The sequence below is a fragment of the Camelus bactrianus genome, chromosome 1, assembly GCF_048773025.1.
Source record: "Camelus bactrianus isolate YW-2024 breed Bactrian camel chromosome 1, ASM4877302v1, whole genome shotgun sequence".
Lineage (NCBI taxonomy): Eukaryota > Metazoa > Chordata > Mammalia > Artiodactyla > Camelidae > Camelus > Camelus bactrianus.
This window is the reverse complement of record NC_133539.1, coordinates 93964101-93988991: the sequence shown is the minus strand read 5'-3', so window position 1 is coordinate 93988991 and position 24891 is coordinate 93964101. Positions and strand designations below refer to the sequence as shown.

The following is a 24891-nucleotide window of genomic DNA, read 5'->3' as shown; positions in this document are numbered from 1 at the left end:
CAGAACATAATTACTAAAATTGAAATTTGGCTGAAATGACAAGTTCAAAGGCCCAGGTATTTCCCTATATGCTCTTGGATCTTAAATAATTAAAAGTGGCCGTGATTCATCTCATCAATGTACGAACTGACTCAGAGGAAGCAATGTCATTTGTCCAGAGATACAGTTATTAGCACTTCACTGACTTGGCCAACTGAAGAATGACTGGATCAAGTCAATCCTGTTTAGTTCTCACCATTTCTTCAGATTAAAGAATGAAATGATGTCTCATCCCACTTACAGAGCTGAACGTTATTCCAGTGGAAGTAAGAGGCAGAGGAAGGGATTAATTACAACTGGGGCAGTTCTCATTACTTTCTGAATTTGGTTTGTAAAATGAAAGTGGTGCTCAACCTAAGCTGCTCATTGGAATCAACATTTTAAAATACATTGAATACTAGAGCCAACCAGCTGAGATCCTCTTTTGGTTGGTTTGAAGTGGGGACTGAGTATTGATATTTCTTAAAAACATCTCATGTAGTTTTTATGTCCAGATGGAGTTGAGAATCACTGGCTGGATTTAGGATATTTTTCTTTATTAGGTACTTCTCCAGAGATTAGGCTTATTAAACATAAGTCAAAGTTTGTATTTATAATGTAAATATCTTGTCAAATATTCAGGCTACAATGGTTTTTTTTCTCACCTTTGTACAAAACTATAATTCTCATGTAAAAGTGGAGTTTAAGTAACATTAAAAAGTGAATAAATGTGGTAGCTCACAGAGAAAAAGAATGTGACAATGAATATATGTATGTTCATGTATAACTGAAAAATTGTGCTCTACACTGGAAATTGACACAACATTGTAAACTGATTATAACTCAATAAAAAATGTAAAAAAAAAATAAAAAGAATAAATGCTACTATAAAGTTTATATTTTGAAGATTAAAAAAAGTAAGCTATAACCTATCTTCTCCCATAAATGTTTTAAAAATTGCCAATTATCACTTAGTGTAATAAATATCGTCTTTATAAACCAAAGGTTAGTTTTGAATTCCTCGTTTCTAATCATCCTGGAGCCTGTCTTGATCCTAAATCCCTCCTGAAACCTAACTTTCCATGTTGGAATCAAAATCCCCATAGAGTGTTTCCAGACTTGTTGGCAGCTTTCCTCTGGTCCAGAGTTAGACGGTCTCTTTGCTCAGGAAGACTGTTAGAGGTATTTGAAGGCATTGCCTAAGGTATATTTGTGGCACTATTGTTAAGAAGTCCTTGCCATTTGACACTCTGAGTTCTCTTTAGCAGAAAACAGGAAAGTAACTCCATCACAAACACCTAAGTCACCTCCACAATCCAACTGGAAACACAATTACTGTCACTGACATTTGTTCATTAATTCAACAGTACATCAGAGTCCCTACTATATGACATACATACATATCCAGAAGTTTCTCTGCTTGATGTTTTTATATTACTATAATCATATTCATGTGTAAATGGTTTCATGTATTTGAAATTAATGATATCACAATATTAAATTCTCGTAGTGCTCCTATAAGCTTACTAAGGGCAAGGAAAGTTATAATACTTGTCTTAGATGATTTCATGAAATCTACAGTGGTTGTGCAAACGGACAATCTAGGGGATGGTCTTCATAGTCTCCCCAGTATTCTTCACTGATGCTTCCAAAGCCATGTCAATAAATCTGCTCTCCAGTGGAAACCAGTGAGCTTACCACCGCTTAACACAACCAGTGAGTTAAGCACCACATTAAAGTCCTCTAGATATCCCTCTTATAAGATTGTCATTCTGATGCTCTATCTATATAAAAATCCTGGAGTGTTTTACAGATAATCTTGAATGCCTTTGAGAGAAATTTAAAGCTACTCAGTAGATTTGGGGAATCTATTTAGGATGTCTGTCTATCTTCCTCCTTCCTTTATTGTAAGATTATAGAGATGAGGGAATTATGCAAAGAAGATAGCCCTCGGAGTCTGACAGATCTTTTCCTGGACCTGTTCTCTCCCATTTTGCATGGCTGAATCCTGCTTGTTCTTCAGGTCTCTATTTAAATAAATGCCTTACATTCTGGCAAGCCTTTCCCAGGTTTTCAGTTAGACATTCTTCTTATACCCTCTACACATTAAATACTCATTTATTTAATTTTTGTCTTCTATGTTAGGAATTAACGCCATGATGACAGAGAGGATGCCTGTTTTGTTAAATGTTCTGTCACCAGCACCAAGCATAGTGCCTGACACGTGGTATGCATTCATTGAATAGCTGCTGAATGAATCAACGAATGAATAACATAATAGTATCAAATGAGTGTGCTTATTGTGCATCACACACTGAAATTAGTACTTGGTATGCACTATCTTATCTAACCTTCACAGCATCAGTTTTATTATCTTCCTGTATTATCTGTGAGGATACAGGAGGCCAGAAAGGTAGAGGCAAGGAAACTTGGACGTGCCTGTTTCCCAAGCCCTTGCTCTACCCACAGCATCCCTTAGAAACCAATCAGCGGTAGAGTGAAAACACGCTATAATCCATGATAAAAACAAAGAATATTAAATGTCATTGTGTTTAGAGTGATGCCTGCTCCAAAATGAATGGATGTTGGTAAGATACTTCCTGGACTTTTACACTAAAATACTACTGAATTTCTGTTTCTTCACAGGATGATCCACATGTTTGAGCCCTCGTTTCACCACATAGAGCTGTCTGATTCATGGGAAGAGAGGGCTGGTTCAAAAGTTATCTTTCTTCGAAGGATGAAATGCAAACAGCAATTAGTTATTTTCTAAAATTCTTAAAAGTTTTTCCCCTTTTATTCCTATATGGCTTAGAACAGGTAACTATCACACATTGGTGACTTGATAGTAAGTGGTTTTAATTTAGTGGTTGTTTCAAAACTGTTCTGGCTCTGCAGATAGTGCCAGTAAACGGGATTTAGGTTTCTAAATCATGGCTTAAGATACAGGAAAAATGGCTCTTGAATGGAGGGATATTCATGAAGGCAGAGTGTCTATGTTTGCCCAGAGGCAAGGCAGTGCTTTCCGATGATTCTCCTTGAAGGTATTTTTAAATATAAAGCAGATCATCTAGCGTATTTTTGCCTTGCTTTGCCGATAGTTTCACCTCACAGAGAGTACAGGGGGTAAAAAGGTTCAGTTTCTTAGATTCTAATTCTGACCAACAAGGGGAAATTATTGGCAAAATTGGAAGAGCTGGACATATAAAGAGAAAAATGATTGTTAATTCCTAGAATACATACTATCTGGGAGAGAAAACTTGGACATAGTCATCTGTGTACCTTGAAACTTTCATAAGCCTAATTTGAAAAAATAAAACCACCAAAAAATAAACCCAGATATGAGCATCAGAATTACATTTCTGGCTATGTAATCATAAGTGATGCAGTTAAAGAAGAAAAGATTGCATCTTAAAAATTCAGTGCAGGTCAGGCTTAAGAGGACCTATAGAATAAATGACTCATCACCAAAGATGGAAAGATCAGTAGTTGGAAGGATAAATGAAGAAAATGATCTGCAGCTTGTGAAAATACTCAGGGCAACAAAAAAGGCCTTTGGAAACATGTTCAGGTCAGAAAATCAAAGAAAGGAGTGGGCCACTGCTTACAGCCAATGCCATCAAGTGAAGGGATGATGCAGAAAAAGCAGATATCCTCAGATCCTAATTTGCTTGTGTCCTTTGTAAAATAATTTTAAAATATATAAAAAAATACTTGAGAGGATAAAGGAAATACAATTTAAAGCAAGACATAAGAGAGAAACATGCTACTGCAGTAGTGTAATATTTCTCCCTCAAAAGAATCACACTCAGAGTTACTAGGGAAAGGTGCTGTATAAACATGGCTTAAGCAAATGGGAAATTGAACATCGGAAATGTGCAAATGTTTCTCATTTTTCAAATGAGAAGAAATGAAATCAACAAACTAGACAAGTGAAATTTATACCAATTCCTGGGAAGTTTCTAAGATTTACTGATGAAAGGAGAGTTTGAGAGCCAAGGGGGAAGAAAAAAGAAAAAAAGATTTAAGATGAAACAGTATGAGTTCACTAAGATGTCTTATGAGACAAACTCCTTTCTTCCTCAGGGTTACTGGACTTAACTGCACATCCTACATGGTCTAAAAATGCATTGTCTGTATTCTCTCCCCTTTTTTCTTACTGAGGTGCAGCTGTTTGAAAGTCTGCTTCCTACATTTGGCTCTGAATAACCTGAAGGCAGGGAGCTTATATCTTTACATCCATAGTGTTTCTATTAGTAATATTTATTGCATAAATTAACTAATTAATGGCATCTCATAATATCTTAATAATATCCATGTGAACAAGAGAGGGTAAAGATACACTGATTGCAAGGGTAACTAAGGAGATTAATAACTATTGCAACCACAATGCTAAAGATATTTTTAAATAAACCAAACTAAATGAGGGGTTTGTTTCTAGTAGTGTACAGCAGGCCTCTTTCTTTGGCTCTGTCTTGCTTCACATTTTTAATCAACAGTTTGAATAAAAACATGAAGGACGACTTGTTAAGTCCATGGGTGATACAAATTTGGGAATTACAATTTAGAAGTCAGATCTTAAAATCAGCATCTGAAAGCATTTTTTATAGCATTAGAAAAGGTTACTGAAAGTAATGGAAGAGTGGACTAAATGGAACAAGACAAAACTGAACAGGGATGGCGAAATAATTGGGTCTAGACAACAGACAACAAAGGTGTAAAATGGCTAAGCAGCAGCATGAGCAGAAAGGGCTTAAGGGTGTCAGCTGATGTTAAAATCAGAGCAGGGTGATATGGCTGCTGAGTCAGTGAGTAACCTTCAGATGCATTAAGTGAAGTGTACTCATGGGGGAGGCTATAGTGCAAGTGGTAGAGCACATGCTTAGCATGCACAAGGTCCTGGGTTCAATCCCCAGTGTCTCCTCTAAAGATAAGTAAATGTAATTACCTCTCCCCTGCCAAAATAAATAAATAAATAAATAATAAGCTGAATAATTAAAGGAAAAAAGAATCAGCATTAAAAAAAAGAGAGAGAAGTATACTCATAGAGTGAAGAAGAAAGGACAACTTGAACGTCTGTTTGATTCTAGGCTTTACATGATTAAAGGGCTATGAGCTACTGTAAATTAATTTATCACGGGGAAAGCATAGATAAGGAAGGATGGCAATGTGAAGAACTGGATAACCACATTTCATTAGCTTAACAGCAAGTGGGAGACGTAACAGAATGGTTCTGGGTGTGCCCAAGAGGCAGAAGCAGGGTGTGAGGAGAGGCCTCAGGCAATGGGTGCTCATCAGAATCATCTAGACAAACTTTACTTACTTTTAACTTCTTTAAAATTGTGAAATGTAGCACATGTTCAAGACAGCATGAAGAATAAACAGAGAGTATAAAAGAGCATAATCACTCCCTAAGATCAGAAATGAACATTTCCAGCACCCAAGGGGACCCCGTGTGTACTTTGATGCTTACCCTCTTTCTAAAGACAAACACTGCTCAGACTTCTGTGATAATCACCTCCCAACTCTTCTTTGGGAGGAAGAGTTTGTATGTATCTTTAGTAAAAATGGCAAACCATTTTTGTATGTAACCCTAAACCATTTAATTTAGTTGTATCTGCTTTCAAGCTTTATTAAATGCAATCATTGAGTGTGTTCTCATTTTCTGTTATATTTCTTTCATTATATTTGCAAAACTCATTCACATTTTATGCAGCTCTAATATGTTAAATTGCATTTTCTTTTTCTTGGTTAGGGATTGAAAAAGTTTTTGAGGGGCTTGAAGCTTATATTATTTGTGTTCGTTAAGAAAAAGGACAGAAAAGTCTTGTGTTCGTTAATTTTATAAAAAACATATGTCCATATGAGTACATTGCTAGGGCTCCTCCCAGCCTAGGAAGAGATCAGGGCAAGCAAAGTGCCTGAAGTTTAAGCGTCTTTGGCTTCATGAAAAATACACTCTGATTGTGGTATTTTATTGTAAAAATATTCAGCAATTTATTTATCATTCTAATGTTGATGGACTTTTGGTGTATCCCTAAATACTGGTGCTATTACAAAAAGAGCTCCAGGAATATAAACATGTTCTAGGATAGCACTGTTCAATAGCACCACAGTGATGGAAATCTTTGATATTTGTACTGTCTAATATGGTAGCCACTAGTAAAATCTGGATATTGAGCACTTTGAATGGGTAGTGCAACTGAGGAACTGAATTTTAAATTTAAAAAATTTAGAACTTAATTTAGATTTAAATAGCTACATGCAACTAGTGACTACTGTATTGGACAGTGCAATTCTAGGGTGTATATCCAAGAATGGCATTGCTGGGGCCTAAGGCACGCAAATATTTAACTTTTTTAGCTACTGCCAAGCTGTTTTTAAAGTGGTTTTAACAGCTTACTCCACCGGCAATTACTCATATAGAGTTACTATTGTTCTATATTCCCCTCAATTCTTGGCATTGTCAGATTTTTTTAATTTTAGCTGTTCCTGTGGGTGTGCAGTGGTCTCTGATTGCTATTTTTAAAAAGATTTCCATATTCTTAATGATGTGGTATACCTTTATATATGTTTATGGCTATTTGGATTTTCTCTTATGTAAAGTACCCGTTTAAACCTTTGCTCATATACTATTTGGCTGTCTGTCATTTTCTTATTGATTCATTGGTGTTCTTTATAAATCTCATATTTTAAGTATAAGATCTTTGTTGATGATGTGTTTTGCAAATGTCCACACACAGAAAGTTTTACAAAACATTGATACCCGAATCTTAACTCCAAACCAATTAAATCAGAATTGCTGTGAGTGGGTTAAGGCAGTTTTAAAGATTCCCCAGGTGATATTAATCTGCCTGTGTGAGGAGAATAGATTACAATATAGTGGAAGAAATGATTTGATAACCATCAAAACAGTCTCTCTGAAGCAGTTATGGTGGTGAATATGTGGACTGTCTCTGGAGTCTGATGGCCTGAGTTTGCTCCCAGGCTCTAATAGACTTTAGGCTTCATTTCTCTGTTCTTCATTTTTTTTCATCTGTAAAACTGGGTAATAATATCTACTAGATAGTCCTTGTGAATACTAAGTGAGCAATGATACGTACTATGTGTGACACGTAGCAAGTGCTCTATAAGTATTAGATATTATAGTCATCATCATAATCATCATCATCAAAAGATTAAATTAGCTGCTTTTATAAAGTAGTGAGAGTGAGAACCAGCATTTTCCTTAATGGGAAAGCATCAGAAACTTTTCAGTAAGATAAGAACAAAGCAAGATTGCCCTGTCTCTTCCACTATTCAACACTGTCCTGGAGGTATTGGCCAATGCAAGCAGAAAGAAGAAATTAAACAGAGGCATAAGAATTGATAAAGAGGCAACACTACCTCTATTTGTTGCTGATCTGATAGTATATCTAGGAAGCCCTAGATAATTAATGATAATCAATGGTTTTATTTAAATAATAAAATAATTCAGTAGTGTAGCAGATATAGTATTAATAGGCAGAAATCAGTATCTTTAATATATACAAACAATAACCAGTAAGAGGACATGATGGTAGAGAAAAACCTCATTTACAATGAAAACAATGAAGATCAAATACTCAGGAATAAACCTAATAAAAATGTGTAAAGCTTATAGGGAAATTTTTAAAAAAATCTTTCAGGAGAAAGGTACAAGAATAGGCTAGAACAAATGGGAAGACACCCCCTGTTTGTGGATAGGACAAATTAACATTACAAAGATGTCAGTTCTTGCTGAACTAACATACTAACATAAACTTAACACAATCTTGATAAAGATTTTTTTTTACAGAGTTAGACAAGTTGAAAACAAATTGGAGATGGAAAAGCAAACATGCAAGAATAGCAAGAAAAATCCTGAAAAAGAAAAAAAAAATACGGGGAGTGGGGAGACTGGGACTATCAGATATTAAAATTCATGATAATATACTAGCCTCTCTAATTAATGTAGTGAGATACCAGTGCATGAATAGACAAATAGTGGAAAAGAACAGAAAATCCAGACATAGACCCAGGTAAATATGGAAATTTAGCATAAGATAAAAATTATATCTCAAAACACTGAGGGTAATAATTGACTTATAAAGAATTCTTTTAAAAAATAATACATAAACTTTTGGAAAAAGATAAAATTATATTCATATCTTACACCAAATACAAAAATAAATTCCAAATGGATCTGGGAATCTAAATGTAAAAATTGAAACCATACAAGTACTAGAAGAAGACTTGGGTGAACTCCATTTAAAGCTGACTTTCCAACTGTGACTCAAAATCCAGAGGCAAGTAAATAAAAGATTGATAGATTTTACTATAAACAATTTTTAAAACTGTGCTTGCCAAAAAATATTACACATAAAGTTAAAAGACAAATGACAAACTGGGAAAAATATTTGCAATATATACCACAGAGATCTATTTTTCCTAATAGATAAAGAACTTTTAAAAATTGAAGAATAAAGGGACAAAAACACTATAGAAAAATGGGAAAAAGATAAAAATAGACAATTTACAAAAAATAAAGAGGTAAGGCCCTTAAACAAATGAAAATTATTCATACTCACTTATAATTACATAAATATAATTTAAAACAATCCTCAGATAGCAATTCTCTTTTATCAGACTGGTGAAAATTAAAAAGCATGATAATATATTTTATTACTGAGGTGGGAGGGAAAAGAATCTTCTATTATACATTGCTGGAGGCAGTGCAAACTGTTATGACTATTTTTCACAAAATTACATTTTTGACCCAGAAATTCTAATTCTAGGAATTTATCCTAAAAATGTACTTCCAACAACATGAAAATATATATGCATAAGGTTATTCACTGCAATAATGTTTTTAATTGCAAAATATTAGAAATAATTTAAAGGTCCATATAAGAGTGGTTGAATTATCAACAGTATTCACACTATGGGTTATTGTGCAGCTATAAAAAGAATGAGAAAGATCTCTATGAGCTGATATAGAGTGACTTCTAGGATATATTATTTAGTGAAAAAAGCAAAATGTCAAAGAGTATATGTAAGGAAGAAGAAGATATAAGAAGATATGCATGTATCTACTCATTGTGCAAAAAGAAATACAGTAAGATTAAACCAGACACTACAAGGTTGGCTACTTACAGGGGATAGGTGAGAACAGGGTAGTAAGAATGGGAAAATGGGAACAGGAAAAAAGGAATGAGGGAGGAAAATATACTTTTCTGTAGTTCTGACTCTTGGAAGCATGATCATATTTCACATATTTAAACATAAATAATCAAAATGAAAAAGCATGTGAGAGGAACTCAAAATGTAATACAAAATGAAGGGAATAGAAATGAAAATAACTAACCTAACTAAATGTGGAAGGTTGTATTGTGACTATAAATGATAAAGTTAAAGATAAAAAGAACTATACATAACTACTATATTTCAGTTAGTATTCTTTCCCACAGTGATGTGGGTTAGCAATGCTAGAACTACTTTATATGTATACCAGGATTGAGCAGATAAGTACATATATTTGTAGAGAATGAGAACCAGTTTTCTCACTGTCAGAAGAAGTAACAAGTAAAAAAAAGGGAAGGGCATGAATGAATCCTGAAGTATTTGATTAGACTTGAAGGTTTCAGTATAAACTCATGGTTTTAAATGATTCATACAGAGAAAGTGACAGATGTATACATGAGCATACATATATGTATTCCCTAGATCTGTCCAATGATGGGGTCTAGAAACAAGACTCCTCAGTAGCAATCATGTACCTAGTACCTGAATATTGGTTTCTAAATCCTATTCTCCAATAAAAGAAACCACAGCTGCTTAGGAAGATGATTGATTCTAGGGATGGATCAGGGAAAATACAAGATGAGGGTGGAATATCTTGTACTGCTAAAAAGTAAGGAAATGCTAGAAAAGATGAGGCTGGAATGTTGAATGGATAAAGGCATCAATCTGAAGAGGCTCCCAATGGCCAGATTTAAGGTAACTGAAGTAATAAAATAAAAATAGTATGGCTTATAACCTATAGATTCAAATAAATATTTATGATCTCACACTGATATAAATAAACAGGTAAACAGAAGAGAGAACTTTTTCCTACAGGAGAATTCCAATAATAAACACAGAAGGAATTATAGAAATGGAAAATCACCTTCACAAAATAATTGCTGCAGGCAAGATTCATCAATTAATGATAAAATTAGTGGGCAAAAAAGTATGATAGGAAACAGAATATTTGCATAGCCTCAAAATATCTCCCTACAACATACTTATAAATTACAAAGGAAAAAATAGTAACTGTTGATAGAGAAATCTGGCAGACATCATCTTTACCAAGTGATCAAAGTTTACATTACCATCGTAAGACAGATCAACATCACGTACCACTTGCTATGATGTGCTGGGAAGGGCAAACATCACTTCTGTGTTATTCTTGTCAAAAATGCCTAATTTCAATTTAATCAACAGAAAACATATGACAATTACAAACTGAAGGATATACTAGAAACAAGCAAAACAAACTGGCTGACTGTCTTCAAAAGTGCCAGTCATGTAAGACACAGAAAGACTGTGGAACTGCTATAGATTGGAAGAGTCTGAGGAGACATGTCAACAAAAACAGTATGGGATCGGGGATTAGATTCTGGACCAGAAAGAGGACATCAGCAGGACAACTGGCAAAATTGAAATAAGGTTTACAAGTTAATTATTAGTTTCCTATTATCATCATGTAACATGTTAACATTAGTGAAGGCTGGATGGAGGATATATTAGAACTCCACATACTATTTTTAAAACTCTTCTGTAACTCTAAAATTAGTTCACAGTAAAAATTGTAAAAGTGTAGTAAGTTTCCAGCTAGCTGATTTCAAGTAAGGGATAACACTCAGTAGGAGTTGTAGAAGAGATTAAAGCCATAACTAGGCGGTTCCAATACATAGCCCTTAAAGCCGCCTTAAACCATGAAGCTTTTTGGAGAAAACTGACAGAATCCTTATCTTAAAGAGTGAATTATAGGATTCTACACAAGCTTTGATCCAATGCTAATCCCCTTGAATCCGTGGCGAGTGAACAGTTCAAAAGCTCAGTTTTACTTCATTTCAGCAAATAACATGTGCTGTGAGGATTACAAAATGTGTTACAAAATATTCAAATTAGTTTACAATAAAATTCCCTTAGTCTGAACTTTCAAGAATTTAAATACTTGAGAACAACTTTACATCCGTAAATGAGTTTCAAGCCACACTCTACATAGCTATCCTAAACTATACCAGATAATTACACAAATGGATCAAACAATTTAAATCAGGTGAAAATTATACTCTTAAGTGGAGAAAAGCAGATTTCAAAACAGTGCTTGCAATATGATCTCATTTTTGTCAAAAGTGAAAATATATGCTTAGGAAAGAGCCTAAAGTTTTATATGATAAAATGTAAACAGTGGTTAACAATGTGTGGTTGCAAGTTTGTGTTTTTTCTTCGCTTATCAGCAATTTCTAAATTTTCTACAATAATTATATTGCCTTACAATCATAAAACAATAAAGATTATAAATGTTTTTTAAAAGACAGAAATGTAACAATTTCTTAGGTCTCTGAATAGTGAGTAATGAACTATCCACTCCAAACAAATGGATGTAGCTAAATATAAAATACCTAGACAGTCATTTTGTGTTAGGATGAGGCTACCTCTTTGCCTTAAGGCTGCAAATAGGAGATGAAAAGTGAGTTTTTCTCCTATGTCACTTCAGTTAACAATGTCAAAAATTACTCAGAGAGCAGGTTTAAGCATTTGCAATTATCAAGCTGACAATGTCATAGGAAACACTAACATCTCATGCCAGACTTAAATTTTTAAGTTTATTTTTTTAAATGAAAAGAGAAGGTGCACTTTTTCAGGGAGAGGAAAGAGGTATGTGTATTCTTTATGGGGCATATATATTAAATGGAAATAATTAATTTTGCCCTGCTCTTTAAACTAGTCTCCATCTCCTAGTGGTTAGATGCTAAAGCAGTACTTCTTACATTTTAAAAAGTAATACTTAAAAAGAAGTACTTAAATTAAGTACTTCTTAAAGTGGGGTTGGTTCAGATGCACATTACTGATTCTGTAGGTCTCAGATGGAACTCGATGCTGCACCAGAGTCATCTAGGGGTTTGTTAGAAATGCAGAATCTTGGGTCCCACCTCAGATCCACTCAGTCACAATCTACATTTTGATAATATCCCCATTTGACTTATTTGTACACATTAAAGTTTGAGAAGCTCAAACTAAAGAACTCAAAATAGTCTAGATTGACATTTGATTTCTATAGTTTTCTATGAAAATGATTTAAAGAAATAATTTTTAACAAGATTATAGAAACCAATGTTGCTGCTGAATTCTGTGAGCAAACAACATAATTTTGATTTGTAAAGCTATTTTTAAGTAGCTAAAACATTTTCCTTAAAATAAAAATAAAATTTCTTTGATTCTCAGGTGACTTAAAGCTAGTTCTTACTGGTTTACCTATTCCTATACTGAGTGGTTTGTGCAGCTAATTCAAAAGCTATCACTTTCAAGTAAGCCAGAAAGAGAAAGAAAAATACCATATGATATCACTCATATGTGGAATCGAAAAAAGAAAATAAAAAGGACACAAATGAACTTATTTACAGAACAGAGACAGATTCTCAGAAAATAAATGTATGATTACGGGGTTGGTGGTGAAAGGGGTGGGGAGGAATAGATTGGGAGTTCAGGATTTGCAGATGCTGATTACTGTATGTAAAATAGGTAAACAACAAGGTCCTACTGGATAGTACAGAGAACTGTATTCAAGACCTTGTCATTGTCTATAATGAAAAAGAATATGAAAAGGAATATATATATATATGTATAACTGAATCACTATGCTGTACACCAGAAATTAACACAGCATTGTAAATCAACTATTCTTCAATATAAAATATACAAAAACAACAACAAAAAAGAAAATAATGCAAAATCTACCACTTTCTTCTACTTTGACTCTCATTTGAGAAGGATAGTTTCAGAATCTGTTTTTCTATATTCTACTGGGATATTGGAGGACTTTTCATCTTTCAAATGATATGATGATAGGATTATAAATGGGACTAAGTGGCATAATGACAACATAACTTTGTTTCAGATTTACAGTAATAAATAAGTGACTATCGAGAGCTCTAAGACAACACATTAAAAGAAAAGGAAATGGAATCAGTGGGTAATTTAATGAGCTTAATACTAAAAGAGAAAATTAGAGTAATTACCTACAAGCCACTAAATCATTTTATAAGTACAATTTCCTAAAGAAGACAAAACTTCGGGGTTCTGGAAAATCACTGCTTCATGTGAGGAACACTCATACCATGGCAACATTAAAACTCTGTAATTGAAGAACTCTTACATTTCTAACTTTTTTTTTGGGGGGGGGGACATTCTACCTTCTAGGGGTCCAAGAAGAAGTGATTGTGTGGCTAAGTGTAACACTGAATTTCAGTCTTACAAACACTCAACCTCTGATAAATTTCATTGGATCATACTTAAACCTACTGAAGCCATTCTACTACCATTTTCTTTATAATTTAACCTTGACCTGACACTCTGATTCCTATCAGGATTTCCAAAAAGATATACTGAGAATTTGTTTACTCACATAAACTCTAAAAAACAATTAAGCAATGTGTATTGTAGTAACACAGTAGAACTCATTAAATATATTTTAACTCAAATCTGCTTTTTTAAAAGCTCAAGAACAGAGAACACACACTATTTAAAGTAGTACCATTACATATGAGTTGATAAATTGAGCCTAAGTATTTGAAAGTACAACCATAGAAATTAAAGAGACAGTGCTTTCATAGAGCCACTGCAGTGTCTACCACAGTTGAATGTATCACTATAAGATACCTAAGTTAACCTTGCTTTCAGAGCAAGGAAGGAACTTGGAAGAAAAGGATAAAATGAACATGCTTTCAAAGTTACCATCTACTCCCATCAAATATCTGCTGATGAAGAGCAGGGCAAGAGTTAAAAAACCAGCCTTTGGTCATAGGAAAAATGCTCATAAGCTTTTCGAGCCTAAATGTATTTTGGTTATAATGTTAATCTTAAAGTCCATAGGCGATTTTGCTAAGAGAACGTCATACCAATAATAGCCCATGGGTTAACGATTTCTTACTGTTGTTTTTATGTTTAAATTTATGATGGTATTTCATTTAATTTCAATTAGTTTCTGAAAATATAAATTTTACCTTTCCTGAATATTATATTATCTATTTTACCACTAATCATTTTTTTCACAACCATCATTTTAGATTAGTTTCCTGAATTCCTTGTTCTTTGCAGGAACAGTATTAATATTAATGGAGTTAATTGATCATACTCTCTAAACTATAACAAAAATTTTTGAGTAAGAGCTATAAAGTTGTGATCATTCAAATGGTAATTCCCAATGTTTTGACAAAATGCACTAGAAAATTAAGTCATTTAAAGTAATGTTGAGTGGGAAAAAAGCAAGTCCCAGAAATGATACCATCTCCAGAAGCTCAAAATAAGCAAAACTAAACAATATATTGTGTTAGAAAAACATTCTTTTGTGACAAAATAGTAAAACAAAAAACCATGAGCAAGACTCAAGATAGACTGCTTAATTTTTAAGTGCAAGAAAACCAGGAGGTTTAGATTATTCAGGAACAAATTGATAATGATATTGTAGGGATTCCCATCTAAGCTGGGGCACCACATTGTTCGAATTTTTTAAAATCACTATTTTTAAAAAATCACTATTTAGTGATTTTTCTGAAATGCTTCATCACTAAACACTATGAATAATTATTTTAGTAATATATTTTGTTTTATTACCCAACTTTTAAAACCAGTAATATCAAAATAAAACTAACAGTTTTAATTAACTGAGGAGAACAAAGCAAATCTCAGATTATTCTGCTCATATTCATAGTGTTATATGGTCATACTTTTGATCAATGAATGCATTGTTACTAGCAGATATTTGTAGAATTATATTTTTGATTCTAGAAGCTAGGTGCAAGTGGACTTTGATTTCCATTAAATTATGTAGGAAAAGGCTTTTCTTGCTAGTAAATCAATAGTGTGAAAAGCAAGAGCAACTAATTATTAGATATGAGTCTGGAGGAAAGAAGAATCTTATATCAATATCACACTACAGTTTCAATAAAATAAGAAGTACCTGTCATCATTCTAGGCAGGCTGGAATCTAGGAAAGAAAGGGGTGAGATTAAAGTGCAAGTGCTTTCACTTACATAAAACATTATAAAACCATTCTTCCACCCTTAAAAGGACAGAACATTTAGCAGGGATTTTGCAAAGCTTCACTTGAGTGTATTCTAGAACACATCTTTTTTTCCTTGCTGGGTAACAGAGAGACTAGTTCCAGCAAGACAAATAGGCAAGCTCTCCATTATAGTTGCAACAGGACTACCTCTTCACCACTAGTTGTATAAATATTTGCCCTCAAACATCTTTTGAGGACTGTGGAATATTTTTCAGGCAAAGAAAAAAATAAAACCTACAAGTTAATTAACTTGAAATAAGTTCTGAGAGTCTAGTCTGAATTTACACAGATTACTTGAGGTTAAAATAGAATGCTGTACCCTTCTGAAAGAGCCTATGTAACTCTGCCAATCCCAAAATATATAGATTTTTGAATGAATGAAAGTATAACTAATTTAAAAAATTCAGAAGTCCTTCAAGGACACTGAAATAAAATTTAATATTATGGAAAGTAATTGAGATAAGTGGAAACAACCTTGGACTTGACTGAATGAAATAAGCAACTGATAATTTTTTTTTCATGCTGTCATATTTGGTCTCACTTTTAATTTTACAGGCAGAACAACCTTTACTGTACCTGACGAGGGGTTCTTTCTGATTTACTCCTACACCATTCCCAGTCTGAAAGGTCTGGTTTCTGACTCTCTTCGTGAGACAGTCTTCTTTCTGGCCCTTCTAAAAAGGTGGTTTCTTCATATTTAATATCACCTTCTGTTTTTTCAGAAAGCAGTGGATCAACACTCTTTTCATTGTGGAAATCCTGTTTAGCCTCTGTAATATCAGTGTTTGTGCATTTGTTGATGCCTTTTAGTGTGGAGCTGTCCAGAGAGGTTGTGGTGCTGACTTCCACTTTAATGGCATTGAAGATATTATGAGTGTCTTTCTGAGAGTCTTTTGAAGTTTTGCACTCATAGTTCATGAGGTTGTGATAGGATATAGAATTTTCATCATCCTCATAGTAATCTTCACGTCCTATTTTATAAATTCCATAACTTTGTTGGAATGATAAATTGAATTCAAAGCATCTTCTTTTGGCTATATGAAAACAAAAGCAAAATTCCAAGGTTAGAAAGGTAAATATAAACAGCAGTTGGATATACAAAGTTGATAAAAATAGGAAGGTACATTCAACTTGATTAGTATAAATTTTAAAACTATCTTTATTTACTTCTTGTCAATTATACAAAGCAATTATGCCTCATGAATTCAAGCCATCTCATCACTCTGGGCCTAACTTACACAATGAAGGGTTTGAAATACATACAACCCCAAGACTTTGATGTCTTTAAACAAATTTTTGTAAGAAAAATTTAACCCTAAATTAGAAAAGTCTCATGTATATTCAGTTTTAGTTTAAGCTCCTTCAGTTTACCAATTATCTGTACATTTCTTTATTTGGGGATAAAATACATTGTTTATAAATTTTATTTTGCCAGAAATTAATTATTAAGAAGCTCTTAATATTATATGAGCTATTCAGCTGACAATGCCAACAAGATATAACTGCTTTAAATATTTTGATGTTTATCATTCCTGACATCTATATGCTTATAAATGCAAACATTAAAAATTAGACATTGCTGCAATACAGTTTTAAAACTTCAAAAATAACATGTATATTGCTGAATCAATTTGTAATGAATTGTAAAAAAGAGTGTATAGATTCATGTTTCTGTGAACTGAAGCACTTTACAACATGTCTATAAACCTGATTAATTACAAAATGAGTGTAGCAGGAATGCATAAAACTTTCTATGGTTTAAATCAGGTGAACTATGATGGTATCCAACACATTGCACTATTATTTGGTGTATATGGTATAAAGTCTTAGTAGGATAACAAGTGAGAATGTGAAAGAAGTGATACAACTGTGTGTAAATGTCATTAAATACTAGATAATTTTTGTGTATTAAAAATGAAGCTATTAGACAAAATGCAATACATGTTTTGGTTTTCATCTTTCAAACATGGCTCATTTCAAAAACTTTTTTTACTTGGGTAGCTCTGTGTTTCATAGCACACATTTAGCTATCCTTGGTGGAAAAATGTATTATAAACTAAAATTTCTATGAGAACAACAGGTAAAATTTGATTCATTTTATAATATAATCCTAGTGTTATTCACATGCTGATTCTACTACCAAAATTTTCTCAGAACTGAAAATTTACAAACCAATTCTGACTGAAAGATAGAATTAATAGATGTCATTCATTATTTGAGTCAAAATATTCATTGTTTGAGCCAGGATACAAACAAAAATGTACATGCAAAGAAAATGGAAAAGTAGAAACAGATATTAATGTTTTATACACTGTCTCTTTTATAGTACCAGACTTTTTCTAATAAGGTAGTCCAGTTAAGTTAAATTAGGATTTTTAATTTACTTTAATAGTGTGAAAGCTGAAGGAGTGTTTTCATTATTGATGGGTTCCCCTTTTCTGCTAAAAAAGAAAGATATAAAGTGACAAGTGGTCAATTCAAGGATAGGAAGTAAACAAAAACTGTCATAAAAATCCTAATTTTATCATATTATATGATGTCATACAATATGATAAAATTGGTATCTGTGGCTATATATTTTATTAGCTGCATATTATAACTATGAAATACATAAAGCAAAAATGAATCAGATTTTTGAAGGATTGAGCAGAATGTGTCAGTGAGAACCTGTCTCCATGTTACCAGGTGCAAGAGGCAGTCAGAGGTAGGCTATGAGAAGGGAGTGGAATTGCTATAGATACAGTAGGAGACTGGAGCATTCCTTGGTCAGGTACGCACATAGGTTATGTCATTTAACACAACAACCCTGCATAATAAAAGGCATATGGGTTCTATTTTGTACTTGAGAAAACTGAGTCTGATAGAAGAAACCTACCTAAGATTACTTACCTGGTAAACAGATTTGAATTTAAAGCTAACTGACTCAAGAATTGAAGCTACTAACGTCTATGTGAAATTGCTTTATTGCTAATCAGACTCATGAGAGAAATGTGCTTATGGAAGTAGAATGTCCTGGATGTGCTAAAAATTAGAGGAAGTGCATTAATTGTGAAACCAATAGAAACATTTCTTGTTAATGACTTTCCCTTAACACTGGAGGTAAATTCTGACTAACTAATGAAGATAACAGGTTATAACAACATAACAGAGCTGAAAATATTTGACTAATAACTTACAAGAAACTTAGAGACCATTAGGATAGAGTCAGGAACCTTTGAAGTCTATTCTACACTTATGAAAAATAAATAAAATTTTATATCTGTTCTGAAAAGCAAAACTCTGGAAGAAACATGAATTAGCTCTAGTCTTTTGCCTTTAATCACATCTTGCTAATGACAATTTTAGACATAAGTAATTATATCAGCTTATAAATATACATAATTCTTCAGAGTACCATGACATCTGATTCTCTGATTTTGTCAAAAAATTAAATCTGAAAATCTCATTTTTATAGAACATATTTTAACTGTTTATTTAATTGAAAAAGAAAGCATCATGTCATGCAAACAAAATGGGCTTGAAAGCCACATCCAATCCATGTTTGCTACTTGAGGCCTCTGTGTAAAACCATCTTTTTTAAAACCATTTTTGTTTTGAGACACTAGTAATACAGATTATTGCTGGAAACAGGAGAATATCATTATTTCTGCAAATTATTTTTCATTAGTGACATTCATTTTCTGGTTGCATGTCTTGGTTTCCATACAATGAAGATGAGATACAGAATTATGTCTTCATCAACAAAAAGAACCTGTGGTAAATATGAGTTATGAAAAAATGATTTTCCCTTCCTTGCTTCTGGAGTTCCCTGAAGAAGAATGTAAAAGGGGGAAATATTAGTTTGTTAGAGAGAAAAAGCTTAAATATGAAACTGGAGCCATACTTCCAAAGAATCAAAGTACCATAATGGATCAGTACCTGCCCACCTGAAGATGAACCATCTTTGGGGTTTCAAAATTCTGTTTTTTAGGTTTTTATTACTTTTACGGGGGTAATTAGATTTGTTTATTTTTTAATGGGGGTACTGGGGATTGAACCCAGGATCTCATGCATGCTAGGCAGGCACTCTACCACTAAGCTATACCCTCCCCCTCAAAATTCTGTTTTTGTGTCATCCTAGCAATAGGAAAATATATGGTGGGTCCTCACACGGTGAAAACACATCATTCTTATCCTTAGAATTTCCCTGTGGCACAGCCTGGTATCAAAAGAGAATGGAGCCATTTTAAACTAATGTTCCTCACAATATTTTATTTTTGAAGCCATGCCTTTCTGAGCTTACAGTTCAGCACCTTCCCTGGAATTGTAAAGTAAATACAAATAATGGCAATGGTAATTTTAGAGGAAAAATATTATGATCTTGAAACGCATGGTTCTAATTTCAAACATGAGATATTACTGCGATTGTTGATCCTGCTGGCCTGCTGTAGGTTCTTCCACCTTGTGCAGCACAAGATAGAATGCTTCCTATGACAGTGATAGAGCCGTTGCATTGCTTTGTTTTCAGCTCTCACACAGGTGCCCTTTAGTTCTTAAAAATGACTGCACAGGGAACTATATTCAATACCTTGTAGTAACCTATAATGTAAAAGAACATGAAAACAAATATATGTGTGTATATATATGACTGAAACATTATGCTGTACACCAGAAATTGACATAAGATTGTGAACTGACTACACTACAATAAAAAAATAAAAAAAAAGACTGCCCTAAACTCTCCTTGTATCTCTTACAATCTTAAATATTATAAGATGGTGCTGGTTCATTAATTTAGTGACAATTATTAACATTTGATAGAATGGTAGAACTTTCAGGCTTGTAGGTGATTTTTATATATTCTATTTCTTTAATGTGTCTCAAAAAGATTTATTATTAATTTTCTGTGTCACTGTTGCTCTGGTTATTAGTCTCTAGAAGCACATACTTATTGTAAGCTCCATGGTTGTTTTGTTTTAAAGGCATAGATAAACTTGGCATCTATTAACAGTAAAACTTTATGGCATCCTTAACACTAAAAAGAATCTGGTCACTTGAAAAATATCTGGACATTAAGTGTCATCAATACATGGAAAAGAACCAGTTCATGACTAATTAATATTTATTATAATCACCTTGTTGAAGAATTGATTACAGAATATACTTTAATATTTGCCAGTTTTTACAGCCCTCAAATATTCTGAGATGAACTGTTTTTATTTACTCCTTCTTTTCTGTTAAAGAATAATACCCTTGCATATTCTGAGAAAAAGACAATTAATGGAGCAGTCAATTCAGCATACAATAATGCAATCTTGGATTTATTAAAGGGTAGAACATTCTATCTTTTGTCTGGAATGACAGAAAAAATATACCCTTTTCCTTCCTGGCAGAGTCAAAATATACAGGGTATTCCTCAACTTTTCCTGTCTCCATACAGAAACAATTACACTCCAATGAGTTTTATATTTGACCCCACTCCTGTTCTAGATATACGCTTTAGAACATAGGTGTTTTGCTTTTTTTCCCCCATGGCATGGCTAGATTCAGAGATGAACATACACTAACAAACTCTGCCACTTTTGTCTTTTCTTGAAACTAAAGGTGTTTTGGAGGTTGTTGGTTTGTGTGTATATGTAGATATTTTCTAAAAGCAAAGGCATACACTTGAAATTGTTTTGGAACTTTTTTTTGGCCACTCCTATTGCTTACTTTAAACTTTCCAAAACCCTGGAAGAATACAAGCAGCAAAATAATGAAAATGCTTTTCTTTACTGTTTCACTAAATAACAATAGGCTATAATATAATGAGTTCTTAATTTTTCAAAGATGCTGGCTTCTCATATGTGGACTTGGAGGGGGGTTACTTTCCGTTCTGGTTTAAGGGCTGTGGAGGACATAACATCTAAGGGCCTCTGCTGACTTTATGCTGTGTTGAATGAATTCTCTCCTTTTCTTACCTAACATAACTATGCGATGCACAGGCACTTCATAGAGTTGTTTTCAACCTGCCTCGTTTAAAAATTACCCCAATATTGTGCTAATAATTGTTTCACATTATAATTTATTCCCTTTATTTACCATTTCATTTGTCCTTGGACTCTTGATTCACTACCCAGGCAACTTTCTCAATAGACCACCTTTCTGTATTGGACTGTATGTGTACTGGTCCCAGCCACCTCACTGCCTAGGACTCACGTTTTTTCCCGTCAGATGCCACCGTGTATTTGCTCTGCTTGCAGTTGATGATGCAGCCACAGGGCAAGTGTGTCCAGCGTTTGGACAAGACAAACACTGGAGTTACAGTGGTGGCCAGTAGGGTTAGGAGAAAGCTGAATGTCTCGAAGGGAAGGCTCTGAAACCCCAGGATGTGCTGGACCACCATGTGGATCTGCAAAAGTACAGAGCTTCAATCTTATCCCAAGACAACATTTTCCACTGTGCCAAGCCTTCCCCCAAGCATGCTGTCCACCTCCCTTCTCCACGCCCCTTTCCTGCCTGAGAGCCAGAAGCTCTGCTCCTGGACTGGCATTCCTGGTTTTGGTGGTGAACTACTGGGATCCCTTGGGAGGAAGCCCGCTGCTCCAGACTACGCAGGGCTTTGAGGGTTTCCACTCTTGAGTGCTTGGTCTGTGCCAGCTGCCAGCTCAAGTCTCCATCAAGGAAACATAGTTCACAATGTGAGCAATGGTACCCCGGAAAACAGGCAAGAAATCTGCACTGGGCACTCCGGGTGGCCTTTGTCGTATCTTTGGCCCCTCACTTCAGCCAAGCCAAACTTGTCACAGCAGGGTGCCACCCATTTGCCTCTCAGCTGGGCTTCCTCCTGGAGGCTTGAAAAAAAGCCTGTTTTGTCCCCTCACCTCTCTCCCTGCTGGGGATAGGCGGAGTCCTTACGAGGCAGGAATGGAGCAGAGAGAAGGGCACGACGAGGTTGGGGAAAAACAAACCAGCCAACCTTCTTACTACCTCTCTTTCTGAATACTCCCAGACAGAACACCCTTGACCACGACAGATCTAGGAAAACGAAGTCTCCCTTACTTGAAAGCGCTCCCCGCCCTCCTCCCTAATTTTGAAACCATAAGTAAAGGCTTCACGGCTACTAGTCCAACCCGTGAACTGCCTTCCTCCAAGCGCTTCTCTAAAACCAAGCGAGACACATTTGGAAGCGGACTTAACTGCGCGTCTCTGGGTTACCCTCCAAACCGGAGATGCTGGTCCCCAAATGCACTCATACGTATGTCTTGCACACACACCCGCGCACCCGTGAGCAACCGCAGTTTTACCATCATGGGCAGCCAAAGGATGACTTTTGTCAGAGCAAGGATCAAAGAGAAGCGCTTCTGCGCTACGCTCACGGTGAAGCTCCTGGTGCCATAGAGAGTCCCCCGTTTTTCACGCCTGCAGGCTCCAGCCACAGCGGCAGCACCGCTCCCGGGCTCCTGCCCCAGCCGGGTCCTCGCAGGCAGACCTGGTCCAAACACGGTGTCTGATGTCGGGGAGCATCCCCCAGAGCACCGCAGGGCGGGGCCCGGAGCGTCATCTAGGGACAGGGAAAGCACTCTTCCTCCAGTTGGAGGGGTCCCTGGAGTGGAAGCTGCACGGCAAATTTCCTGATAGTTGGCGTGAAGTCTCGGCGGCTCCTCCGAACACAGCAACTGGTGAGTGAGCGGGACGGAGAGGCCGGCGAGGAGTCCGAAGGCCGAAGTGTACACAGCGAAGAGCAGCAGCACGTAGGAGCTGGAGCAGTCGGCCAGGCAGCCCCAGGGCGTGCGCACGAAGGCGCCCCAGCCGCACAGCGGGAGCGCGGAGAGCAGCAGACTGGCTGCCCACACTGTCAACGCCACGCCGAGCACCTGGCCGGATCTTCTGGAGGTTGCCTGGCTCCCTACAGCCCTGTGCATTGTGTAAAAGTTGTAGGAGACCACGAGAGTCGCCTTCAAGTTGCTCGAGAGGCCCTGGCATAAATATAGTAAGGCAGAGGTGGTGCACAGAGACTGGAAGTAGTCAGGGACCTCGTTTGGCCACTGCAAAAAGATGAAGATGGTCACCGACAAGACGCTCATGAGATCATCCCCGGACCAGGAAGCCACCAGCATGGACACAACAGTTCTGTTCTGCATTTTCAGTAGGGAAACTAGTGAATAAATGCTGCCGGCCAGGGCTGCAACAGTCATTAAGCATGTCAGGCAAAAAAGATAGATATTCACGGTTCCTGGCGGATTTAAAAGGTCCGTCGAATTATGACTTTCTTTCCACAGGCTAGAGTCATTTGTTGATAAATTACTGAGAAATACAGACATTGTCCTTGGTCAATATTTAATTTCTTTTTCAATGAATCTGTAAATATTCTCAAAATTAAGCATGGCTGTTAGTTGCAAATCAGATCTCATTTTCTCCTACCAAGTTTCCCTCAAGATGTTCCCCCATCAGTCCAGCAGAAAATGGTCAGACAAGTCTCCTTTAAATCAGACTCAACTCATATTTTAAAATTGGGTTCCACTTAGAGCATCAATAAGAAAGTTTTCAACATTCCAATTAAGAACAAACAAACAAAAACTTCCTCCTGAAACTATCAAGTTTCAGGCATGAAAGCAAAAGCTGCTCAAGTAGATTGAAAAATAATGATGTCTGGGTCCTTTTGGGTCCTTCTAATGGAGCAAAGCGGCTGGTAGCTTGAGGTAATCAAACTCTGTTCAATTTTTAAGAGCAGTAAAATGATGCATTTGGTTCCAGAGCTGAATTCAAAGGCAGAGAAATTATCAGGTAGTCTTCAGCTTTGCCGGATCAGAGAGAGAGAGAGAATGAAAGAGAGAGGGAGAGAGAGACAGACACTGAGCACAGCTCCCCATCTGAACTGCTGTGTTCTTCAATCAGCCTGTGATCCTCTGAGCTGCAGGAAGGAGGAGTCAGCTCCAAGCAGGAGAGGAGCAGGAACAAAAGGGAGGGGAGTTCAGTGTATGAGCGAAATGATGTATTTCTTCTCAGCCTGCCTTATTCGAAGCAAGAGACAATGTCTTTGCTAAGCCTTCCCCTTTGGTTTTGACATATAAAACTAGCCCAGATACTTGCCCAGGCTTGATGTGAATGATAATTAGCATCTTCAAGAGGTCCACTCTTCTCCACTAACGGGCTGTTTTTATTCTTATCTAGACCTCTCTGATTCATAATCCATTGGAGGAAGAATATTACCAATGTCATTTTTAAGTGAATAGGAGGTACCAGCTTTGTTTTTTAAAATACATGTTGTACTTAATAATAAGAATGTTATTATGGTCCTCATTACACTAAACAAGATTTTGCAGAATCTTTGGGTGGAGCCACTCTAGCTTTAGGTAGGTAGCTATTTTCTGTTGATGTCATAAAGTAAGCAAGCTGCCATTCGAATAAATAATATTTCTAGTTGTTAAAGTCAGATGACATTATATAGGGTTACCTCACCAAAAAAAAAAACATTTTTAGCTAGAGTACTTGGGTATTTTGTACGATGATTTAATCCCTGAACTCATTTTAAGAATTGTCAGTTTGGCTTAGCAAAGAAGTAACTGACATCAGTAGTCCAG

At 35.5% G+C, this 24891-nt stretch overlaps 1 protein-coding gene across 1 annotated transcript in view; it reads right to left on the bottom strand.

The window, feature by feature from the left end:
• GPR149 (G protein-coupled receptor 149) overlaps positions 1 to 23631 on the bottom strand; it is a 63268-nt gene extending 39637 nt beyond the window's left edge. The window contains exons 1-3 of the mRNA XM_010952016.3: positions 22615 to 23631; positions 21527 to 21719; positions 15926 to 16383 (exon numbers count right to left, since the gene is read on the bottom strand). Of these exons, the coding sequence (XP_010950318.2) occupies positions 15926 to 16383; positions 21527 to 21719; positions 22615 to 23631 (1668 nt within the window). The remainder of the gene's footprint in view (positions 1 to 15925; positions 16384 to 21526; positions 21720 to 22614) is intronic.
• Between the last annotated feature and the right edge of the window lie 1260 nt (positions 23632 to 24891).